General features: G+C 37.8%; 1 protein-coding gene across 3 annotated transcripts in view; it reads right to left on the reverse strand.

Annotated features, from left to right (window-relative positions):
- Positions 1-18,984, reverse strand: part of LOC117973811 (glutamate receptor 1-like) — an 81,920-nt gene that overhangs the window by 22,647 nt on the left and 40,289 nt on the right. For all 3 annotated transcript variants that reach the window (XM_058996780.1, XM_058996778.1, XM_058996781.1), the window contains exons 6-11: positions 10,749-10,910; positions 9,854-10,021; positions 7,457-7,561; positions 6,608-6,718; positions 3,938-4,144; positions 1,719-2,101 (exon numbers count right to left, since the gene is read on the reverse strand). In XM_058996780.1, coding sequence (XP_058852763.1) covers positions 1,719-2,101; positions 3,938-4,144; positions 6,608-6,718; positions 7,457-7,561; positions 9,854-10,021; positions 10,749-10,910 — 1,136 coding nt within the window. The remainder of the gene's footprint in view (positions 1-1,718; positions 2,102-3,937; positions 4,145-6,607; positions 6,719-7,456; positions 7,562-9,853; positions 10,022-10,748; positions 10,911-18,984) is intronic.

Consider the following 18,984-nt stretch of genomic DNA (forward strand, 5'->3'; position numbering starts at 1 on the left):
GCCTACTCTGTTGAGACTACAGTTCAGCTGCACAGAACATACACTGATTGAAGACAACCAACCTGTTGCTGCTTGTACGAATATACATTCAACTAAGCACGCAATTCAAATCCGTACTCTCCTCTCTCAACTCATGATAAGCATAAGAAAGCAGCAGAATATGCAGTTATACAAATCTATAAACAGGTAAAAGCTACTTTAAAAACAAACTGTGGGCTCCATCTGAAGTGATTTTTCAGAAATGTGAAACTAGCAGGAAACTACAGGTCAGTTGGTCTTTAAACTAGATTCAAAACAGGCTCCTGTGTCTGACAGCGTACAAGACATCTGTTCAGGGGAGGTTAACTAAAATAAATACACACAATTACAGTCAATGATGCATTTCGCTGATGGGTGAACTCCCTTTCGTATAGTGCATACTCAAAACTGTCAGGAAAAGGTGCAAGAAACAGACCCTTGTATTATCAGTTTTGTACCAAAGAGAATATTAAGTACGGGAATGTTGATATATTCCAATGTTGTTCTTTCATATTTCTGTACTGCTTGAAATGATCTCTCTTTCTATATTACCACCAGTTTGCTAAACAAAATACACAGTATAATGCAATCCACAAGCAACCATTACATCGTAATACTAAGAAATTCAAACAATTAAAAAACAACATACATCTGTACAACACAGTTGTCACTACCACGTGGCATACATTTTTTATCAAAACCTGTCAACAGAAAGAGGTCCACAAGATAGTCTTCTGTGGCTCTGCCAATCAGGTGTGGGAGCCACGACTAAGCAGGTCACTACGACCTGCATTCGCAGTTTGCGAAAAAGCATCTTGTAAAAGTCCCACTTTGGGGAGCCAATCTTAGGCCAGAACTCATGATACAGGCAGTCAACATTATCTATGTGAGTCTTCACTGTAAACCTGTTGGCAGGGCTATTTTGCTAATTTACTGTAGGTACAGGTTGGGGAAGGCTGGTACGTGGACTAGTGCATCTTGAGGAAGAAAGTGATCAAATCAGCAGTGCCATACAAATCTAAGGCTGTGTGTGTCAGTCGCTGTCTCCATTCAACAAGGAATTACTGGGCATGGAGTCGACATATATTTAAAGCTGTTATTCTGAGATGTCAGAGCTATCTTCAATCACTTAAGGAGCTGCAGATTGGAGCTGAAATAAACTAGTATGCTTGTTGACATTCATTGTACAGGCCTATAAGTATTTAACAAATAGTATAAATCACATCTGTCTGCAGTCAGTTCTTGGGAGGACCAGTGATAAGGACTCACTACTTGTAACTAACCCTAACCCTACTGAAATCCACCTGTGTGGAATATCACTGTTAACACCTTCTTGATCTTCCTCTTTCTGTTTTACATCTAGTCGAATCTTTATATACACATGAACCGTTGACCGTAAAATGGGAATATGCAGCAAAAACACGGTACCCCTCCAAGAGGGTGGCAGCTACACCAACTCTATGCATTTTACGGCCTCGGCATGGTGTATATAAGTTTTCTTTTAGAAATGCATCAATGACATCCCACATACAGTATCATTCATGCATTCCCCATTAGTACGTCTTTTTACAGAGAAAAAAAAGACAACAGAAAAGGGTTCGGTCAAAAGAAAAGAAAGAAAAGAAAGAAATACAAGTATATGCACCATGGCATCAGTATGGGACCGAAAATGCACAAAGGTATTGGGGGTGGTGACCAACCTTGGCGAAATATCGCATCCTTGCTGCATAAAGGCCCCCAGGGAGAACCAGAGACTGTTAAATATCCCAAACTCGTTGGTTTGCTGCTCCTGGCTTTGCTGCTGCTGCTGATCCTGCCCCTCCTCAAACTCTTCACAGTGCCACTCGTAGGGGCTGAAACGGCTGACCAGGAAGAGCACTACACTGACCCCAATGTAGGCAAAGACGATGCACATCCAAATCTCATAGGCTAAGGGGTCCAGGAAGGAAAACACCCCTGGCTTAGACTTCTGAGGCTTCTTGATCATGATTGAAATACCCAGGCTCATGAACGGCTTGGAGAAGTCAATTACCTCTTCTCTTACCAACGTGATTGTCAAGGGTGCAACTGCAACATCCGCCCTCTAGAAACGAAACAAGAGATAATTCAGTTAGATTGCTTTTAAAAACCAAGCCGTAGATGGTGATGGTGTTACACAACTTCAATCCAGTAGACAAACGCTTTCGCTAGTGACTTCGCCAGACAAATATTTTGGCTTGTATGCTTTAGACGGGTGAAGACACATTTGTCTACATGTGTCTGCTTTTCTATTAGTCTAGTGTTTGCCTTATTTTTTTATTGTTATGGATGATGAGATATTTGAAATATTCCAGTCCGTATGGATGACTTTTGTTGGGACAGTAATTTTTTTCACTTTTTGAATAGTGACATTAAAATACTGTCATAAACCTGGCGCTGTGCTTTTAAATTGAATCCCTTTGTTAAATATTCACAACAAATAAATAATGCAATGAAATGAAACAAATGCAAATTATGAAAGTGGGTTTCGAGAGATTCTGTTCTTTTCAGATAGTAATAGATTAAGCATTGATATATTAAACAATAACAAGATTTGGAAATCCCATTTAATTGTCAGCATGTGCTCCATCACCAATCTATTAGCCTTATTATATGTGCTGTGAGAGTGACAAAGAGTATGAAATGAAGATTGTGCTTTTTGATAAGAACTTAAGTCATCTACGTACACTGAATATATAATACAGTACATGTGTATTAAGTCCTTAAAGTATTTATTTCTCTTTAACATATTTCTTAGGGGGGTTATTTAAATAGTAAGTACCTTAAAAATGTCATTTTCTTTTTGTTTTTATTACTGCTGCTGACATTCTGACTGGTACTTAATACAATTTTACAAATAGTAGGGGATCCTATAAAATCTGCAAACTTCCTTTTATAAACTGTGTTGTTAAACTGTGCTTCAAATGAATCGTTGACAGAACATTCCTTAATCTAAACTGTTCCAAAACGGTTCTGTTTAAATCATTCAAATGTGATCTTATCTCCATCCCCAATGCTGGGGAATCAGTCTCACCTTCCCAGGTTTGAGGACCACAGTCCTAGACAAGATTGCACAAATGACTTGTGTTTCACAAGGAAGAGCCTCCAAGCGCCATTCTACACTCTGTGCAGAGTTCATGCCCCAAAGGACTTATTTACTGAAGGCCACTGAACAAGAATGGAATCCTATTGCAGACACAGTGAATCAGTATCTAGTTTCATTTTCTGGGATTTTAGGTGTCCATTCACATTATTACTTTTGAAAAGATCTAATTTCTAAAAAAATACGACTGGCTTACAAATTAATAGTTTGCGTTGTTAAATTAGCAGTGGATCTTGGGAGACGGGAAACATTCTAAAGGCCACCTGTCACTCACTAACCCATGCAAACTAAGCAGCAGCAAACTACAGGAGAGCGTCGCATTTAAAAAAAAAAAGAAAGAAATACAAATCTATTATAATAATCCCTCCTATGCTGTTGATAATAGAACCATTTTCCCTTTATTTCTAGAAGTTTGAATTAAAGACAACATAAAAAATAGTCTTTATAGTAAATGGTTCACTGAAGTGAGGAGGGCATGTTATAAACAATCAGGAAAAAAGCTCATCTTTTAATCAGCTGGGAAGTCATAACTAACTTCCAGGAAAGGTTTAGCTCTAATACGTTAGATCCAAGCACTGAATTATTCATACAGTTGTGATTCCTGTGTGTGTGTCTGTGTGTGTGTGTGCACATGCATGTTTTCATTTTAATTTGAAGGCTTTTTTGAGGTTTACACATTTTTTGCTTTTCTCAGTGCTTTGATCATTGTTGATTATCTGTCTGATATTCAGTTAGGGTTGCACCTCTACTCTACACAGTCATAGCATCTGTAAGTTGTGCATTACAAAAGAAACTTACACCATAGACCAGCTCTCCCACCATGCCATTCCACATTTTGCTGTCTGGGTCTCTGGCTCCATATTTCCCATCTGGTACAATTTCTAATCTGTATTTGTAGCGAGCATGCTTGGCAATTTCCGCCGCCAGCTCCACACAGTAGCCTTCATACTTCTCATTGCCTTCATACTGCTCGTGATTCTTCTTCAGCATTACATAGGGAGCTTCCTGTGAGAGAAAAAAAATTAATAAAATAAAATAAATTACCAATTGTTAAATTACACAGGTGTACCGAGTTCCTGCTAGTTCAGACCGAGGTTTCAGAAACAGTTTTATTGAGTAGCAATTGGCTGTAGCGGATTAACGGGGCGGGGCTTGATACATCTAGGGAACTGTGTGGCTGAGTCAGGAAAACAACAACCACCACAACCACGGAGGATTTATAATTGCCGCTTGCTTTTCCCAGGAGGCCTAATGCTGCCAAGGACACAGGAACCACAGGAAGGTTCGGCGGACTGGACTGGGCAAGCACTGAGAAGGCAGCAAGAGACACCGTGGGGATTGTACAAATACTTGTGGGATACGGGGAACTGTGATTGTTTTTACGAGCCCTGACTTACTGAATTATTGTAAATACATCGGTGTGGTGTCACCCAGTAAACATTTGTGTTGCCCTGCATACCAGGTTTCAGGCTCCTGGTATTATACACCCTGCACCCCACTACAGACATTACACATCTTTTTGTAACATGGAGTTGCATCACACTGGAAATCTGATAGAACTGAAATTGTTTTGTTTACAGTGGTGGAAATTTGACTTTTAGCGTAATGTACGCATAACCCCTATGTATAACAATCTCATTTATAACATGCCTTGAGCCAAGTAAAACATGCTCCATAAGCTTCTGTTTGATACACAGTTATTTGGTTGTAAAATACTTAAAAAGAAAAGTTTTTACTGTGGCACACAAGGTGGTAGTTACTGCGTCCATAGCACAGTTAGCTGTTAAACTGAAAGCTACATTTCATAAGTTGCTTTCCATCGAAAAGGCTAATGGTCCTGGACAATCACAATGGGCTGCAGCACATTGTGAAGTACACAAATGTACTTGTTATTTCTATTGTAATTATTTATACTTTCTGTATAATTGTAGTTGTTAGAAACTGAGAACTGTTGCTTTAAAAGAATCACTTAAGCCTCTGAGTTACCCAGCCTTGCACTCTGTTTCCCGTGAGTGGGCAGTGTAGGTTAGCTTGGTAAGAGAAAAATAATTGGCTATTTTAAATTATGTATGCCATTACTCTGTGCAAAACAGTAAAACTAACAATGCATGTGTGAAAAATCAATAAAAACATCAAAAGGAACTGCATTGTATTTACTATTGGTTTTCTTTCAAACTGAATGAGCCTGTTCGTTCCACTCTGGACACCCTGCATGCTCAGTACATGTCTCCTTGGTTATGCAGGCAGTTACAGCTCAGTGGTTCGAGCACTGGGGTGCAGTATGAAAGGCTGCAGGTTCGTGCCCCAGCTGCAGGCTTTTACTGAATACCCATCCCCAGTCAACCACGCAGAGAATGGGATTCTGATGTCAAATCGGTGAAGTAGAACGTGGGCATGAAAGACGCCTGACATTTCTCCATTTCTACAGAAGCTACAGAGATAAACAATATCTGAGAATGTTGAACAATGGTCATTTGCTTAAAGGCAAATCACAGGGAGCCAAAAAAAAAAAAAAACAGCGCTGGACATGTATTGATGAGGAAGGTAAAAAAAAAAAGTTCCATATGAGATGGTAATAATAATTTAAATATGCATTGATTGAAATGCATACCAAGGTGTTTCAGCTTGTGTACCAGAAGCACAAATATAACTAGCTTAAAATGTGCTTTTAATTGCTTTTTAAAACCCCCTTACTATTTAATGGTGTTTGCTATCAAACTCTGCTGCTTCCATATTGATTTATCATGATTTTTCTCTCAATCTGCGTTACCTGGCTTTGAGCTTGTCTGGAGTGAAAGTGTCGGGACTGAACAGCTAAGAGTCAGTAGGGCTGGGTTCAAAGGTTACACTGTCACATGATTTAAATGCGATGGGGAAGGCTGTTAGTTCCAGAAACCGAACCTGGAAACACTCGGAATGACTTCAAATACCATAAAACTGTAATGGAAATGTGACGCTTGATGCTACTCACTCTTTAAAAAAATAAGTTAAGCAGAGAAAAAGCTCTGTGAAATACAACAAGCATGGTAAATGACACGGGTGTCGAAGCTTTATAAAAACCATAAGGTATCTAAAGAATATTCAATGTTGAACCTACATTTATCACAGCAGTAAAGAATAAACACAGTATAGTGAGACGAAGGGAGTAATTCATGAACTGTTCAGCTGAGTCATATCATATCTCCACAGCTGCTGCCCAGCTAGCTATCTCCTGCCTTCCCTACAAACAGAACTAATAAAGATTACATATTGTGATATAGCTGAAAGACCAGCAGAAGCAGTCATGTCCGTTTTAAGGCTGGGTAACAGCCTTGACTCCATAGGGAAGACTCTCGGTTGGAGTCCAGCCCGTCCTTTTCTCTCTCTCCCCTATTCTAGAGGCTGAGCCTCCAATCCTAAGTTGCAAAAAACTCCCTTCCTCTCACAGCCCTGGCTCCCGCCCTGTGAAATGACATTAACATTACTTACTAGAATCGTCGTTACGATGTAGGTCCTATTTTGTAACCCTGTAGATTCATTTCCTGCATGGGAGTCTGTCTCTGTGCTCACAAACTTATCGTCTTCAGTCCAGTACCCGACCTGTGTAGAAAGAACCGTACATTTTAACCGGAAGACAATAATAGTAAACAAGGCACTAATGAAGGTAAAATGATATCCTAAATATGCAATTCTACAACTTGTATTAAAACCTTATGGTGACAGAACAAAATGTGCCCTAGAGGTGTTGGTTATTGGTTTTGCATACTGTCACTTTGCAGACAGTCGAAGCTCTTAAGAGATGCATGGCATTATGCAAAAATAAATATACCTTAGGGCTTAGGTTTACATTTAATATTTTTCTAATAATACACTAAATAACAGGACCATGTAGAGAATATAAAATATAATTTTAAAGGTAGGGTGGAAATGTCATTCATGTTATTTGGTTTCCCTTTTGATTATATACACATTATAAAAAGAGCAAGGCTTGTGGTCTTCCTGTGTTTTGACATTTTATAACTAGGTTCCAATGATGTGAAGAAAAACAGAAACAAGAATAAGAATTGGAAATCAAATAACACGAATGACAAGTGAGTAAAATAAGACTTTTTTAAAAATCCTTTCTTTCTAGCTTTAAGATTTATTATTTTTTCTAATGACACTTTAAACCTCACTCACTGCATAGCAGTTTAGATCATAAAATGTTTTACAACGAGTCAGGTAAAGTACAGTACACAAAAGATGAAGTAATATTATGGCATGTTTGTGTACTTCTCTTAGTAAATTACAGTTTTATCTCCAGCATGTAAATGAAGTTTAAGCAATTTGAAAACATACCCTCTTAGCTCCAATAGGTGCCAACTCCATCACATGGATGGTATAATTGGTGCGATGTCCTTTCTCGTTAAATTGAATATTTCCAGTCATGCCTTCTATACGAACCTGTAAGTAAGCAGAGGCACATTATTCTCTATATAGTTATAGAACTGCTAACAAAAACAACTTCAATCATCAGATTGGATTTATGAGCTTTACCAGAGCTTGAAAACAACATGGCAGTAAGCCTATTTGACAGGTGCATAGTGTAAGACAGGTTACAAACTGAGGGGCATATATGTAAAAACAAACAAAAAGATCAATACTGGTAATAATAATAATAATAATAATAATAATAATAATAATAATAATAATAATACATAAAAGAAAAATATCATTAATAATTAAAAAGGGAGTTCAGAGATATAACACGAATTTCCGAAGCCTCTTTCAGCGCATTGATGCCTGGGGTTTGGGACTCGATCATTTCTGTCCTCAGTACATTCAATTTCCTTATAGGGAAGAACAGCAGAGTGTAGTAAAAAGGGATTTTAATTCAATTGCTGAGTTTCCCAATACGATCGGTGCTATAGGCTGTATTCATGTAGCAACGAAAGCACCAAGAATGAATGAATTTAATTTCGTGAATAGAAAACAGTACCAATCAATGAATGTGCAGGTTATATCTGATGCCTGTCTACCTCTAATAAATGTTGCAGCTAAATGGCCAGGCGCAATCAACGATTCATTTATTTTTTTAAACAAGAGTGTGGGCACTCGCCTAGAAAACTGAGCATTGCCAGACAGCTACATTTACCATACATGGCTATATTGGGGTGTTTTAAATGCAAATGTCCACATGCCAATAACTTTGGTGACACTGAAATTTGTTAACACCTATTACTTAGCAACGCGCGTACGACAGACTTCGCAAGATTGATAAATCATGATTTAATAATGTGTGTGACCATTGCAAACGCTATGCTTATGAACAAATCAAGTCATTTATTCATGCACGAATGATACATATAAGCCCAGAATTTCAGGTAGATTTTAAAAAAACAGTAATTCAACATCAATGTAAAACTGTACACAATTGGATAAGTGCCTGCACCTTTCAAAAGTAGTTTAGGACTTTCTAAAGCTTCATGTTAAATGCAATGCAATGTTTCTTTGTTCTGTAAAATTAGGCTTACTCCTTGCTGTGAAGCAATATATGTTCTGATGCAAATACAATGCAGAAAAGAAAATCTTTGTGAAAGAAGTCCATTAAGGATTTTTTAAAAAAAAATTTGCAAGGTCTTACGAGTGACTTTGACCTGAGGGGACTCAATGAAAATTCTAAACAGATTGGATGGATAATCTCTCTATGCACCCATTTCAACAATAATGTGTTTCAGTTTTTTTTTCTTTTGATAGAGTAAATAATGATGTTCTTAGCCATTTAATAACAGGCTACCATTACATGTTGGTTAAATGAACTACATACTGAAGCTGGCAGTGCAAATCACCTCAAATTGAGTCTTGTGGGTAAATGGCTTAAAAGGTAGATATAAAAGTCTAGATATAAAATATTAGCAGTATTTAATGTTAGATAATCATTATTACAGATTGTATTTACTGCTTCACTTATTATGTTTCACTATGAGTTTTACTAACTAAGGTAATGTATTTAAGACTGGGATTATATTTGAATTATGGTGCACCTATCATCAATGTGGCTTTAAGAACCTACCAAAGAACAAAACAGACTGTCATAACGATGATTGGTGTTTTTGGCAATTTTAGCAGCTGAAGCAAAACACAATTGCTATTATCTTTATCACAGTTTTTGTTAATTGGAATTTCTTTCAATTTGGAGAGCGGCGCTACAGTTCAAATGTAATCCCAGAATGAAGCCAAAGCATTAAATAAAAGAGAAATACACACTGAGCAAAATTTTTTTTAAAAAAAGACAGGATAGAAAGTAGAGCGTTTCCAGAACGTTCCACAATTCACAAACATAAACAGGCCATGCCTTTTGCGCTCGGTTCAAAACTGTGGTTGGAAAACTATTGTAGTTCCCTTAAGTCTGCAAGGCCTGGTACATACTGCTCAATTTCAGTCTCATCGGGCCGTGTAGTATGCTTTGTTAGTGATTTTACAAGGTTGGCCGATCGATTTCAGTTGGCTCGCAAAGTTTAAACATGTTTAACACACATTGGGCAGTGTGTACCGGGCTTTAGTCTTATTTGTCGCTCATTACTAGATGGCGATGTAACAATGCTGTAAAAGCAAGCCAGCAACCACCACCACAACTTTGACATGCTAAGGTGATGTCTAACCTGACACGCATTAGCTACATTGTCTTCTGCTTAAGAGGTGGAAACTACATATTGATTTCACTTGAAAAGCCTAAACAAGACGCGGGTGTTCTACCTGCTGCAGCGCTCTCTGAATGTCTATCCCCTGGCCCCATGGTGCAGGAGGGTTGGCAAGACAGTCACCAGCGTTCCCTCTTCGAGAAATATCAATTCGCTGCTTCCTCAAGTTCTGAAAGGCCTCAGACATGACTCTGACACCGTCAAAGGTAAGCGCTCCTGTATACTGGATACAGAAAACAGACTGCACAGGTTAACATCCTAGTCATTACAAGGGTTACATATTATCAAAGAAACACATAACTGGGTTTCTGTTGTTACACTGAGTTGCATTGTGCTTGTGTGAAGTGGTTGCCAGGGTAGCTGTAAATATTACGTTTTTAATGTTGTGTAGGAATCGCATAACAAAACCAGAAGGTGGTTTGCCTAACACAGTAAATTACACCAATGTGTGCTTTTGCTTACAGATCTGTTGATAGTCAACGTGGGTTTTTTTGGTATGTTTTGGGGAATCAACTATCTTTAGTAATATGAAAAAATGTTGCTGGAAGTCTTTCTGAAGGTCTCAATGATTTGGTGCTGTATGTTTTAGTTAAGTCCTCCTCTTAGTAGGAAGATCATGGCCATCTTTCAGGTCATGTTTTAGAAAAGCACTGTGGGTAAAGGGTATTGTCCTAGGATTTTAAGAATGCTGTCTGAACATGGTATTATACAAGAGTCACTGAACATGGTATTATACATGCGTCTCTTAACATGGTATGACACACGTGTCTGAACATGGTATTATTAATCATGCATCTCTTAACGTGGTATGACACACGTGTCTGAACATGGTATTATACATGCGTCTATGTGTTGTGTGTACATCCTCCAAACCACCTGGCTGACGTGTGACAAGAAAGCCCTGACAGAATCTTTGTTCCGGCTGAAAAGGTCACACAACTCAGCCTTGCCTTTAGCCTCTTCCTGGGTTCCCTGGGATGCTCTCTGCTATCAAACTCCAACCACTGCTGCATGATCCTGTTGACATTCCGGTCTGTGTAATTCATCACTTGAAACCCAGTCACATTGGCGCCACCGTGCTTGAACTGATTCAAGTCAATGTCCATGAATCCCTGAGAAAGAAAAAAAAAGACACACAACTTGTTTTCAGAAGTATTTTTTGTAAATGATTTTACTATTGTATTGGCACCAATCTGTCACAATGTATCCACCGAACAGGGAAAGCACAATAAGGAAACCTTAAACTTCCCCACACTGCCTGTGAGCATGCCTCAAGCCTGCCTGGAGGGACCACAGTTCAGCTGTGAGACCTAACTGAAACAGTAATAACCAATAGTAAACACTAGACAGAATGAAGTATAAATGGTTGCTGGATGATTCAACTACACACATACAGGTTTATTTAGTAATAACAAAAAAATACAATTAACCGTTTCCTATTGATTATGCAGTTCGTTCAGTAAGCAATTATTCATACCCTCTGATTTGCTTAATCTATTTATTATCCCATTTTATGTGTTCTTAATCACTATTTAGTGCTGTTCCGTAAAGTCATTTAGTCTTAGGTGGCAATAAGGCGGTATAAGAAATGATCACTAAAGTAGCAGAAAGGTCATTACTTCCCTCCTGAAACAAAGAGTTTCTTAAAGGTTTACGAAGGAAATAGCTAACTATCTCCCTGTTAAAGTGCAAAGCCCATGTTATATACTGACCTTTCATTCCATCATGAGCATGGTTAAACTATCCTAAAGGTAGAATATAGCAGTGGCTTGATTAAACATGCCAGATATCCAGGGCATTCATATTATGCAAATTATGCTTCGTTTTATCATTCTTTTTGTTGTCCTTTTTTCCTTTAAACCATATTTACATGCAGAAGATTCATGTGACCAGTACTGTACTCTTTTTACAATAGTTTGCATACTGTGCAATCTTATTAATACTTTAATAGTTTTCATTTGTAAAATAAAGAAATATATGTGAGCAAACTTTACAACATATATGGAGAAACTCTGAGCTCTTGAACTTATATGCAATAGACCGACACAAAATATTGGGAAAATATTGTGTGAAAGACTGGTATGGAAAGGAAGTGCCACCACCACAATATCTAATTATGTATTCCATTGCCAGTTTGTATTAAAACATTGATTATGTAGTTATGCGCTTATAGTAGTGCTAGTATGGTAGTTAGCCAACGTCAGTGCATTGCTAGGATACAAACTTGGACAAGCAACATCATATTTGTATTTACATTTTAATTTAAAAATGAAAGCTTAAAAATTAAAATCGAAGAATCTGACACAAAATATGGTCATTTTTTGGGGTAAAGGAAAGGGAAGACATTAAAGTGATGTTTGGCAATGCATTGGGCCTTTGTGTAGATGGTGAATGCTTTTGACAGAATGTTAACAGTAATGTTAATTAACAAGCATGTTTAAGAACAAAATGACTTCTGTTAAAAAAACAAAACAGAATTCATTTTTTATTATCATTATTAATTCTTCGTGTTCTCTTTTCAATGTTGTGCTTTGGTGTTTAACTAGTATGCGCAGCAGCATTTTTAGTTATTAAATCTTCTGATAAATATCCTAATGCTTGATTTTTAAAATATTGTTGATGCATCGATTACTGTCGATAAATGCATATGTGATAATAGATTAGGAAATTAGATTGGCGAATGCACCACTTCTGAATAACACTAAGTGGTGCACAGCTTGGTTGAGGAGATGCAGTCGTCTCTGTTGCATCTTAATGAAGTACAGTGAGTTCTCACTGCAGCCTCAAGCAACAAGATGTTGCTAGATTCAAGCTCTGCGCCGTTGGGGTATGGGAGTAATTGCTGGGGATTTTGTACTGCAGCTCCAGTGCAGACGCTCCAAAGCTTTTTCCACAGATCCCAACTCTAAGCCCTTCCCCAAATAGGCAGACGGGTTAAGAGATGGGTTGAACCTAGGGATTGTAAGATAGATAAATATAATGCATAATTAAACAGTCTCTAGATAATTGCACTGATTGCAGGACTTACATTTTACATTACATTTACATTATTTCAAGATTCATTGTTCGTCACACTGACAGTAAATTGTACAAGTACTCTCTACTCTAATTGTATTTTCTTTTCTTTTTTTGACATGCGTAAGTCAGACAAAGTAACAAGAGAGGATGTAAAGCTGTTCAAAAAGTTAAAGGGAGGTAAATACAACTGCCAATGTGATCATCTGATTCACAGGAACATCTGTGCAACCATCGCCAATGGTCAAGCAGACATTAGATAAGGAAGTAAATCCGACATTCATGTCAACCTTAAATCAGAGGCAGCTATCAGATGTACTCAAGTCAAGTACATTTAAAACTACCTGTGCTGTGCTTTGAGTTTACCTCCTCTTCGGAGGGAGATGCCAATCAAAATGTCAAGGCAAAACCAAGTCAACTAAGATGAGAGGCCGAAAGCCAAAACCAATCGAGTCAAAATTGGTTTTGGCTCTCAGCCTCTCCTCTTAGTTGACTTGATGTCGCCTTTAAATTTTGATTGGTAGCTCGCAGTTGGTTCAGACAGATAGGAGGGGAGGTAATTAGACTGCCTACCCACTTGGCTAGGCTGAGGTTGGAGAGGAGGAGCTAAACTCAAAGCACGGCTGTTTTAAAAGAGAGGTAGTTTAAAATCTACCTGGCTGATAAAAGCTTATATCGACTATTTACATTCTCAAATGTATTTTAAAAACTGTTGTTTTAATATAAAGCTTGCAAGGTTTTCAGGCAGGAAATCTATAGTACAAGTGCCTAGTACATTCATTGGTTAATCTACAAGCCTATTACTGGCACGTTCCCATTAACCTATGACTAGGGCCCTTCATTTTCGGTTTATACTGATTCTTACTGGAAAATTCCCGGGTTTTACAAAAACTATTATACGTTTTTTTTTTATTTTCACCTGAATTTTGGACAGCTCAAGTGTATAAAATTAAGAAAATACAATAAAATGACATAGATATATGTGTTTATGTTAATAATAATTTAGACTGCATGTATATGCAAAGCTGTCTGCTTAAAGTAAGGCAATGTAGTGAAAGCTATACACACACGCAACACACTCACACACACACAAACACACACACACGTGAGTATCTGTACGTACTGTTAATGAATCTCACGCTCACCACGTACACATTCCACGCTTTAGTTAACGGCTTTCAAAGCAATTACAGTTGAACTACTTTTCATGCTAAAATGGGTAGAAAAAGTAAAACGGTATAAACTGGAAAGTGAATTCTGACTTTCCAGATTTGAGCCGTGCTGCTTCCCGCCTGGCTCAGCTGATGTGGAGAGAATATTTTCTAAATTTGGATACATCCAAGACTGCAGGAGAACAAGCTTTGGAACTGCTATGAGCCTGCGCTACACAGGACTTGTGAAATTTACACTGACGTCTCTTACATCAGGCCTGTGGCAGGGCTGCATAAGGCTGGTAAATGTATTTAAATATATCATTGCAATGGATGTAGAGTATGTAAAATAATCTGTCCCAATTATAAAAATGTTTATAGGCTAAATGGTTTTAAGACATCAACAGTAAACTTTATTAAAAACAACTTTTTTTGTTCACCGGGATGAACACGTCGCACAGATTTATTATTTTATTTAGCAGGCGGCACCAGGATGCTCCGACAATTTTTCACCCATTGTTTGGGTTCAATGCTTTAGGAAATCTGTAAGATTTTGTATTATAATAAGGTGGTTATTTAGCGCAAGAATGTCCTGACTGAAAAGGCTGCTGTCCTGACTGAATTTAAGTTTTTAAGTTGAAATAATATTTCAATATTAAATTGAGTATGAGGGTGAAACCTATGTTGTTTGCTACTGCTCTCTGAATCTCCAAGCTCCTTTTAGCCCTGTTCTCTGTTAGTTATAGCTTGGTGCGGATTTTAGCCCCGCAGCCTTGTGTAGGCGAAGGCAGAATCTTTCTTTGCCACTGTTCCCCAGCTCCCTGAGTCTTGTGGCTAGAACACATATGGTACGAGTTTCTACAGTAGTTGTTTTTTATATTAAAATTCATACCGCAAATCAACTGGAGCACAAGGATGAGGGAATCAGGGACATTAAACAAAATAGTATGAAACAAAGACACTTACATAAATTGGTAGAAAGTTGAGCAGCTGCCTAGCAACCAACTGAGCCTGAGAGCATTATTTTCTTCTAAGTGGGAGAGGCATCTTTGCTGTTGCTTGCTATTAACTATACTGCATGAGGTGCTACAGAATTGAATTAAGAAACAAAGATTTACAGACAAAAACTATTGTTAATTTCATTGAAAACAATTTTGAACAAATGAAAATCCAACTGTCTTTATATGGTGGGACAGCCAGGTGTCAAAATAGAGGTCGTTAAATGAATTTACTCATATGAGCAAATATTTTTACTATAAATTAACTGCTCTTAGTCGGACTCGCTCTTAAATGTAATTATTTACTGAATTCTTTATTTTGCTCTTTTGCTCTTATTTTCTACTGATTTTACTGTACATCTCCTCTTATGTGTAATGTGATATTTTTTTAATGTGATATCTTGTAATGTGATACTTTGTACTGTGATACTACGACTACTACTACTACTAATAATAATAATAATAATAATAATAATAATAATAATAATAATAATAATAATAATCCAGTACCATTTCCCCTTTCCTCTATAAAACCAGAACTCTCCTCCACGTTGGTCCACGTGTTGAGCCCCGATGCTCTTGTGCCGGACAGTGTCCTCTTTTCAGAGGACATGTTACATTCACCTGACCCATTGTTTCAGCAAAGCAGGATGGAACAGTGTATGTTTAGTGAAATGAAAAGGGACTCTGGCCAGCAAAAAAACCACAACATGGAGGAGGGGGCTGCTCGATATCCTTGTACCTTCACAGCTTTCAGAGAGTGTTGACCTGGAAGACACTGCTGAGGTAAAGTGACCAGGAAGTGCAAGTGTAAGAGATTTCCTAAGAACAATGCATATAAACTGTACACTTGCTTTAACCTAAAACAGTGCTGGATATCACGTGTTTCTTTCTGCACTGATGGAAATGCAAAACAGATAAGATTTATGGAATAATGATGTTAGCTACAATTGCTTTAAGACATGGAAAAAGCTAATCAAGCTTAGGAAAACAGCATATTAGGAACTAACAAGAAACTATTCTCAAAAATAATTAAACTGCTTTCTTCTGTGATTAAGCTGCTTATTGCTTTTTCTTCCTCTGGGAAAATGTGCTTCAAAACAGGTCTCGTTCTCTTTAAGGATCTATTAAGTGTCTGCTCCTCTTTCAAGACTCTTTCAGCCACACCAGTTTCATTTCTTCGTTTCAGACTCCAGCATGCAGCAGCAGGTAACACCTGCAGCCCGACTGCAATCTGACCTACAGCGTGCCCTTTCTCTGCTACAAACTGTACATTGTGTGTGTAATAATGAATCCTGTGATTTTCCTTTTGTTGGAGCCTCTTTCTGGCAGACTGATCTTGGAAAGTGATGGAAATCAAGGCTGCTTTCTACAGATGTTGTTTGTCATTGTTTTCCCTGTGGTGACTTTTTAAAATGGTATGCCTTGCTTAATTATTAGTTGAACTATTTTGTATACAGTGTACTGTATGTGCCGCAGAAAAAGGGAGGACCTTGCAAGTAACTATAAAAAAAAGAACATTTACCAACATTTCATATATATGTGACAAGGGTGGCGCTATTGTTATATTGAGCCATGAGCAGAATGATAGAGAAATTAAGACACAATTGGCTAATAGACAATTTTATATCCCATTAAGAGCAAATCCAACACAAGAAATTAAAAAGGAAATAGATTAATCTCTTCCGCACTGACTACTGGATGGATAACTGAAAAAGAGAGGGATTTCTTAATTACAGAATATCCCATTTGTCCTGCATTCTATGTACTTCCCAAAATTCATAAATCACTAGAGGACCTATAATTGAGATTATATATATATATATATATATATATATATATATATATATATATATATATATATATATATATACACACACAATACATCAAGACAAATTCTAAAATTTGGAATCAGCAATTATTTTTTCTCCCCAATTTGGAAAGCCCAATTCTTTTTTTTTTTTAATTTGAACCCGGCTCACCACTGCCACTCCCACACTGACTAAGGAGAGACGAAGACAGACACACGCATCCTCCACAACATGTGCCGTCAGATGCCTGCTTCTTTTCACTCTGCAGGCCTGCCATGCAGCCACCTCAGAGCTACATCGTCGGAGGATCACACAGCTCTGGGCAGCTTACTGCTCGGCCAGGCTACAGGGGTCGCTGGTGTGCAGTGAGCCGAGGATGCCCTGGCCGACCTAAGCCCTCCCCACCCGGGCGGCGCTCGGCCAATTGTGCACCGCCCCCTGGGAACTCCCGCCCACGGTGTCTGTTCCCACTTCAGTGTTTGGTTTCAAATTAAATTGGGAAAGTGTCAGAAAGGAAAAGATTTGGACATAACCACACAGACTGAAATAATTGCTCTATCAGACCAATAAGAAAATGTCATTTGGGGTTATGACCCGTGTGTACAGGCCCTGCATGTAAATGGACTGGTGTTACGGGTTCTGGAGTATTTCTTTTATGTAACATTATTACTTGTATATTATAGTAACTGGTATAATTACTCTGTTCAAAGAAAAAAACAACTATTACTTATTATTATTATTATTATTATTATTATTATTATTATTATTATTAACAACAACAACAACATTTTATTTTTCTAACTACAGACCTGGAAATATTGTTTGAGCAAACAGTCCCACTAGCTTTGATTCTAATGTACTAGAAGTACTGATACATTTATATATATATATATATATATATATATATATATATATATATATATTGTACCAATCTGAAAGATAAAGCATTGAGGAACAGTATGCCGAACATATCTTGTTCGCCACAAACAGTTTGACATATGAGGTTATTTGTATGCCAGATTAAGATAAAACATTTAGGTTTGCCTGTGCATTGATCCACATCCACTGTACAGTATTTCACTGGATTTAGTTTAATTTCCTGTTTGATCAAATTATAAAATGTGTAGTATTTCGTTCTGGAAGATGGCCTTCTATAGTGACCTGACCTTCACCTGCTGGTAAAACATTGTATTTCTCTAGTAATCTGTGACCAACTAGTTTCTAGCCAGATAACGCCCTCTAGCGTGTAAAAGACGTAGTACAGGTTAACTAAACTGCATATCGCATTGATCTCAATTTCATCATGGAGCCTAACATGTGCCACACTTCACCATTTTTATAGCTGGCCATGGCTACCACTGTATAAACGCTTAGAGAAGAGCTTAGTAGTAGCGAACTAAATACACATTTAAATGCATCCCTTATTAACTAAACCATCCAACTATGTAAGACATGTTCAGCAAAAGCACTGCAATCAAAGAGAACTATACCAGTGCTGCACAATGCAACACACATGCACATACACGCACGCATGCACGCACGCACGCACGCACGCACGCACAATACTAATGCCTTTCTGTGATTAATGTAAAGCTATTAGGCTGGTGATTGGCAGGGAACAGTTAACATTAGTCCGAAAACAGGAAAAAGTAAGCCTGAATAAGCATTCAAAATGCATCAGCCTAGCCATACGTAGCCGGCCAAATTAAAATTCAATAGCTCAGCGGGTCCGTCTAAATCTTGTAAGACAAAAAAGCAAGACACATAATGCACTGCCGACAGATTTAAAGAAGATGGATTAGCTGGTGTATATTCAGTGTTGGCTCTATTGATTATTTGATTGTCAACAATCTAAATTACCTGTGGTTTGTTTTCCCCTAAACAAAATATAAATCAGTATCAGGGTACCAGTTTTTTTGTTAAAGGTTTGCTTTAAACTGTGTTTCCAGGGATTTTAATAGTTACATTCAGGGATGGAAATAAGACTCATATTGCATAGCAGTTTCACCCATCCCAGATTCTGATACAAGCTTGCTCCGCCACTGTGTATAGGTAACAAGCTCAGGTGTGTCTGATTAAACGCCTAGTAAAAGCAGGAATGGATCAAAGTGCTATAAAATGTGGGTCTTATTTTCAGTTCCTATAAGATTTACCCATGCTTCCTGTACTAGTAACCAGAGAGCTGCACAGGACTAAGAGAAGTAAACCCTA

The sequence above is a fragment of the Acipenser ruthenus genome, chromosome 23, assembly GCF_902713425.1.
Source record: "Acipenser ruthenus chromosome 23, fAciRut3.2 maternal haplotype, whole genome shotgun sequence".
NCBI lineage: Eukaryota > Metazoa > Chordata > Actinopteri > Acipenseriformes > Acipenseridae > Acipenser > Acipenser ruthenus.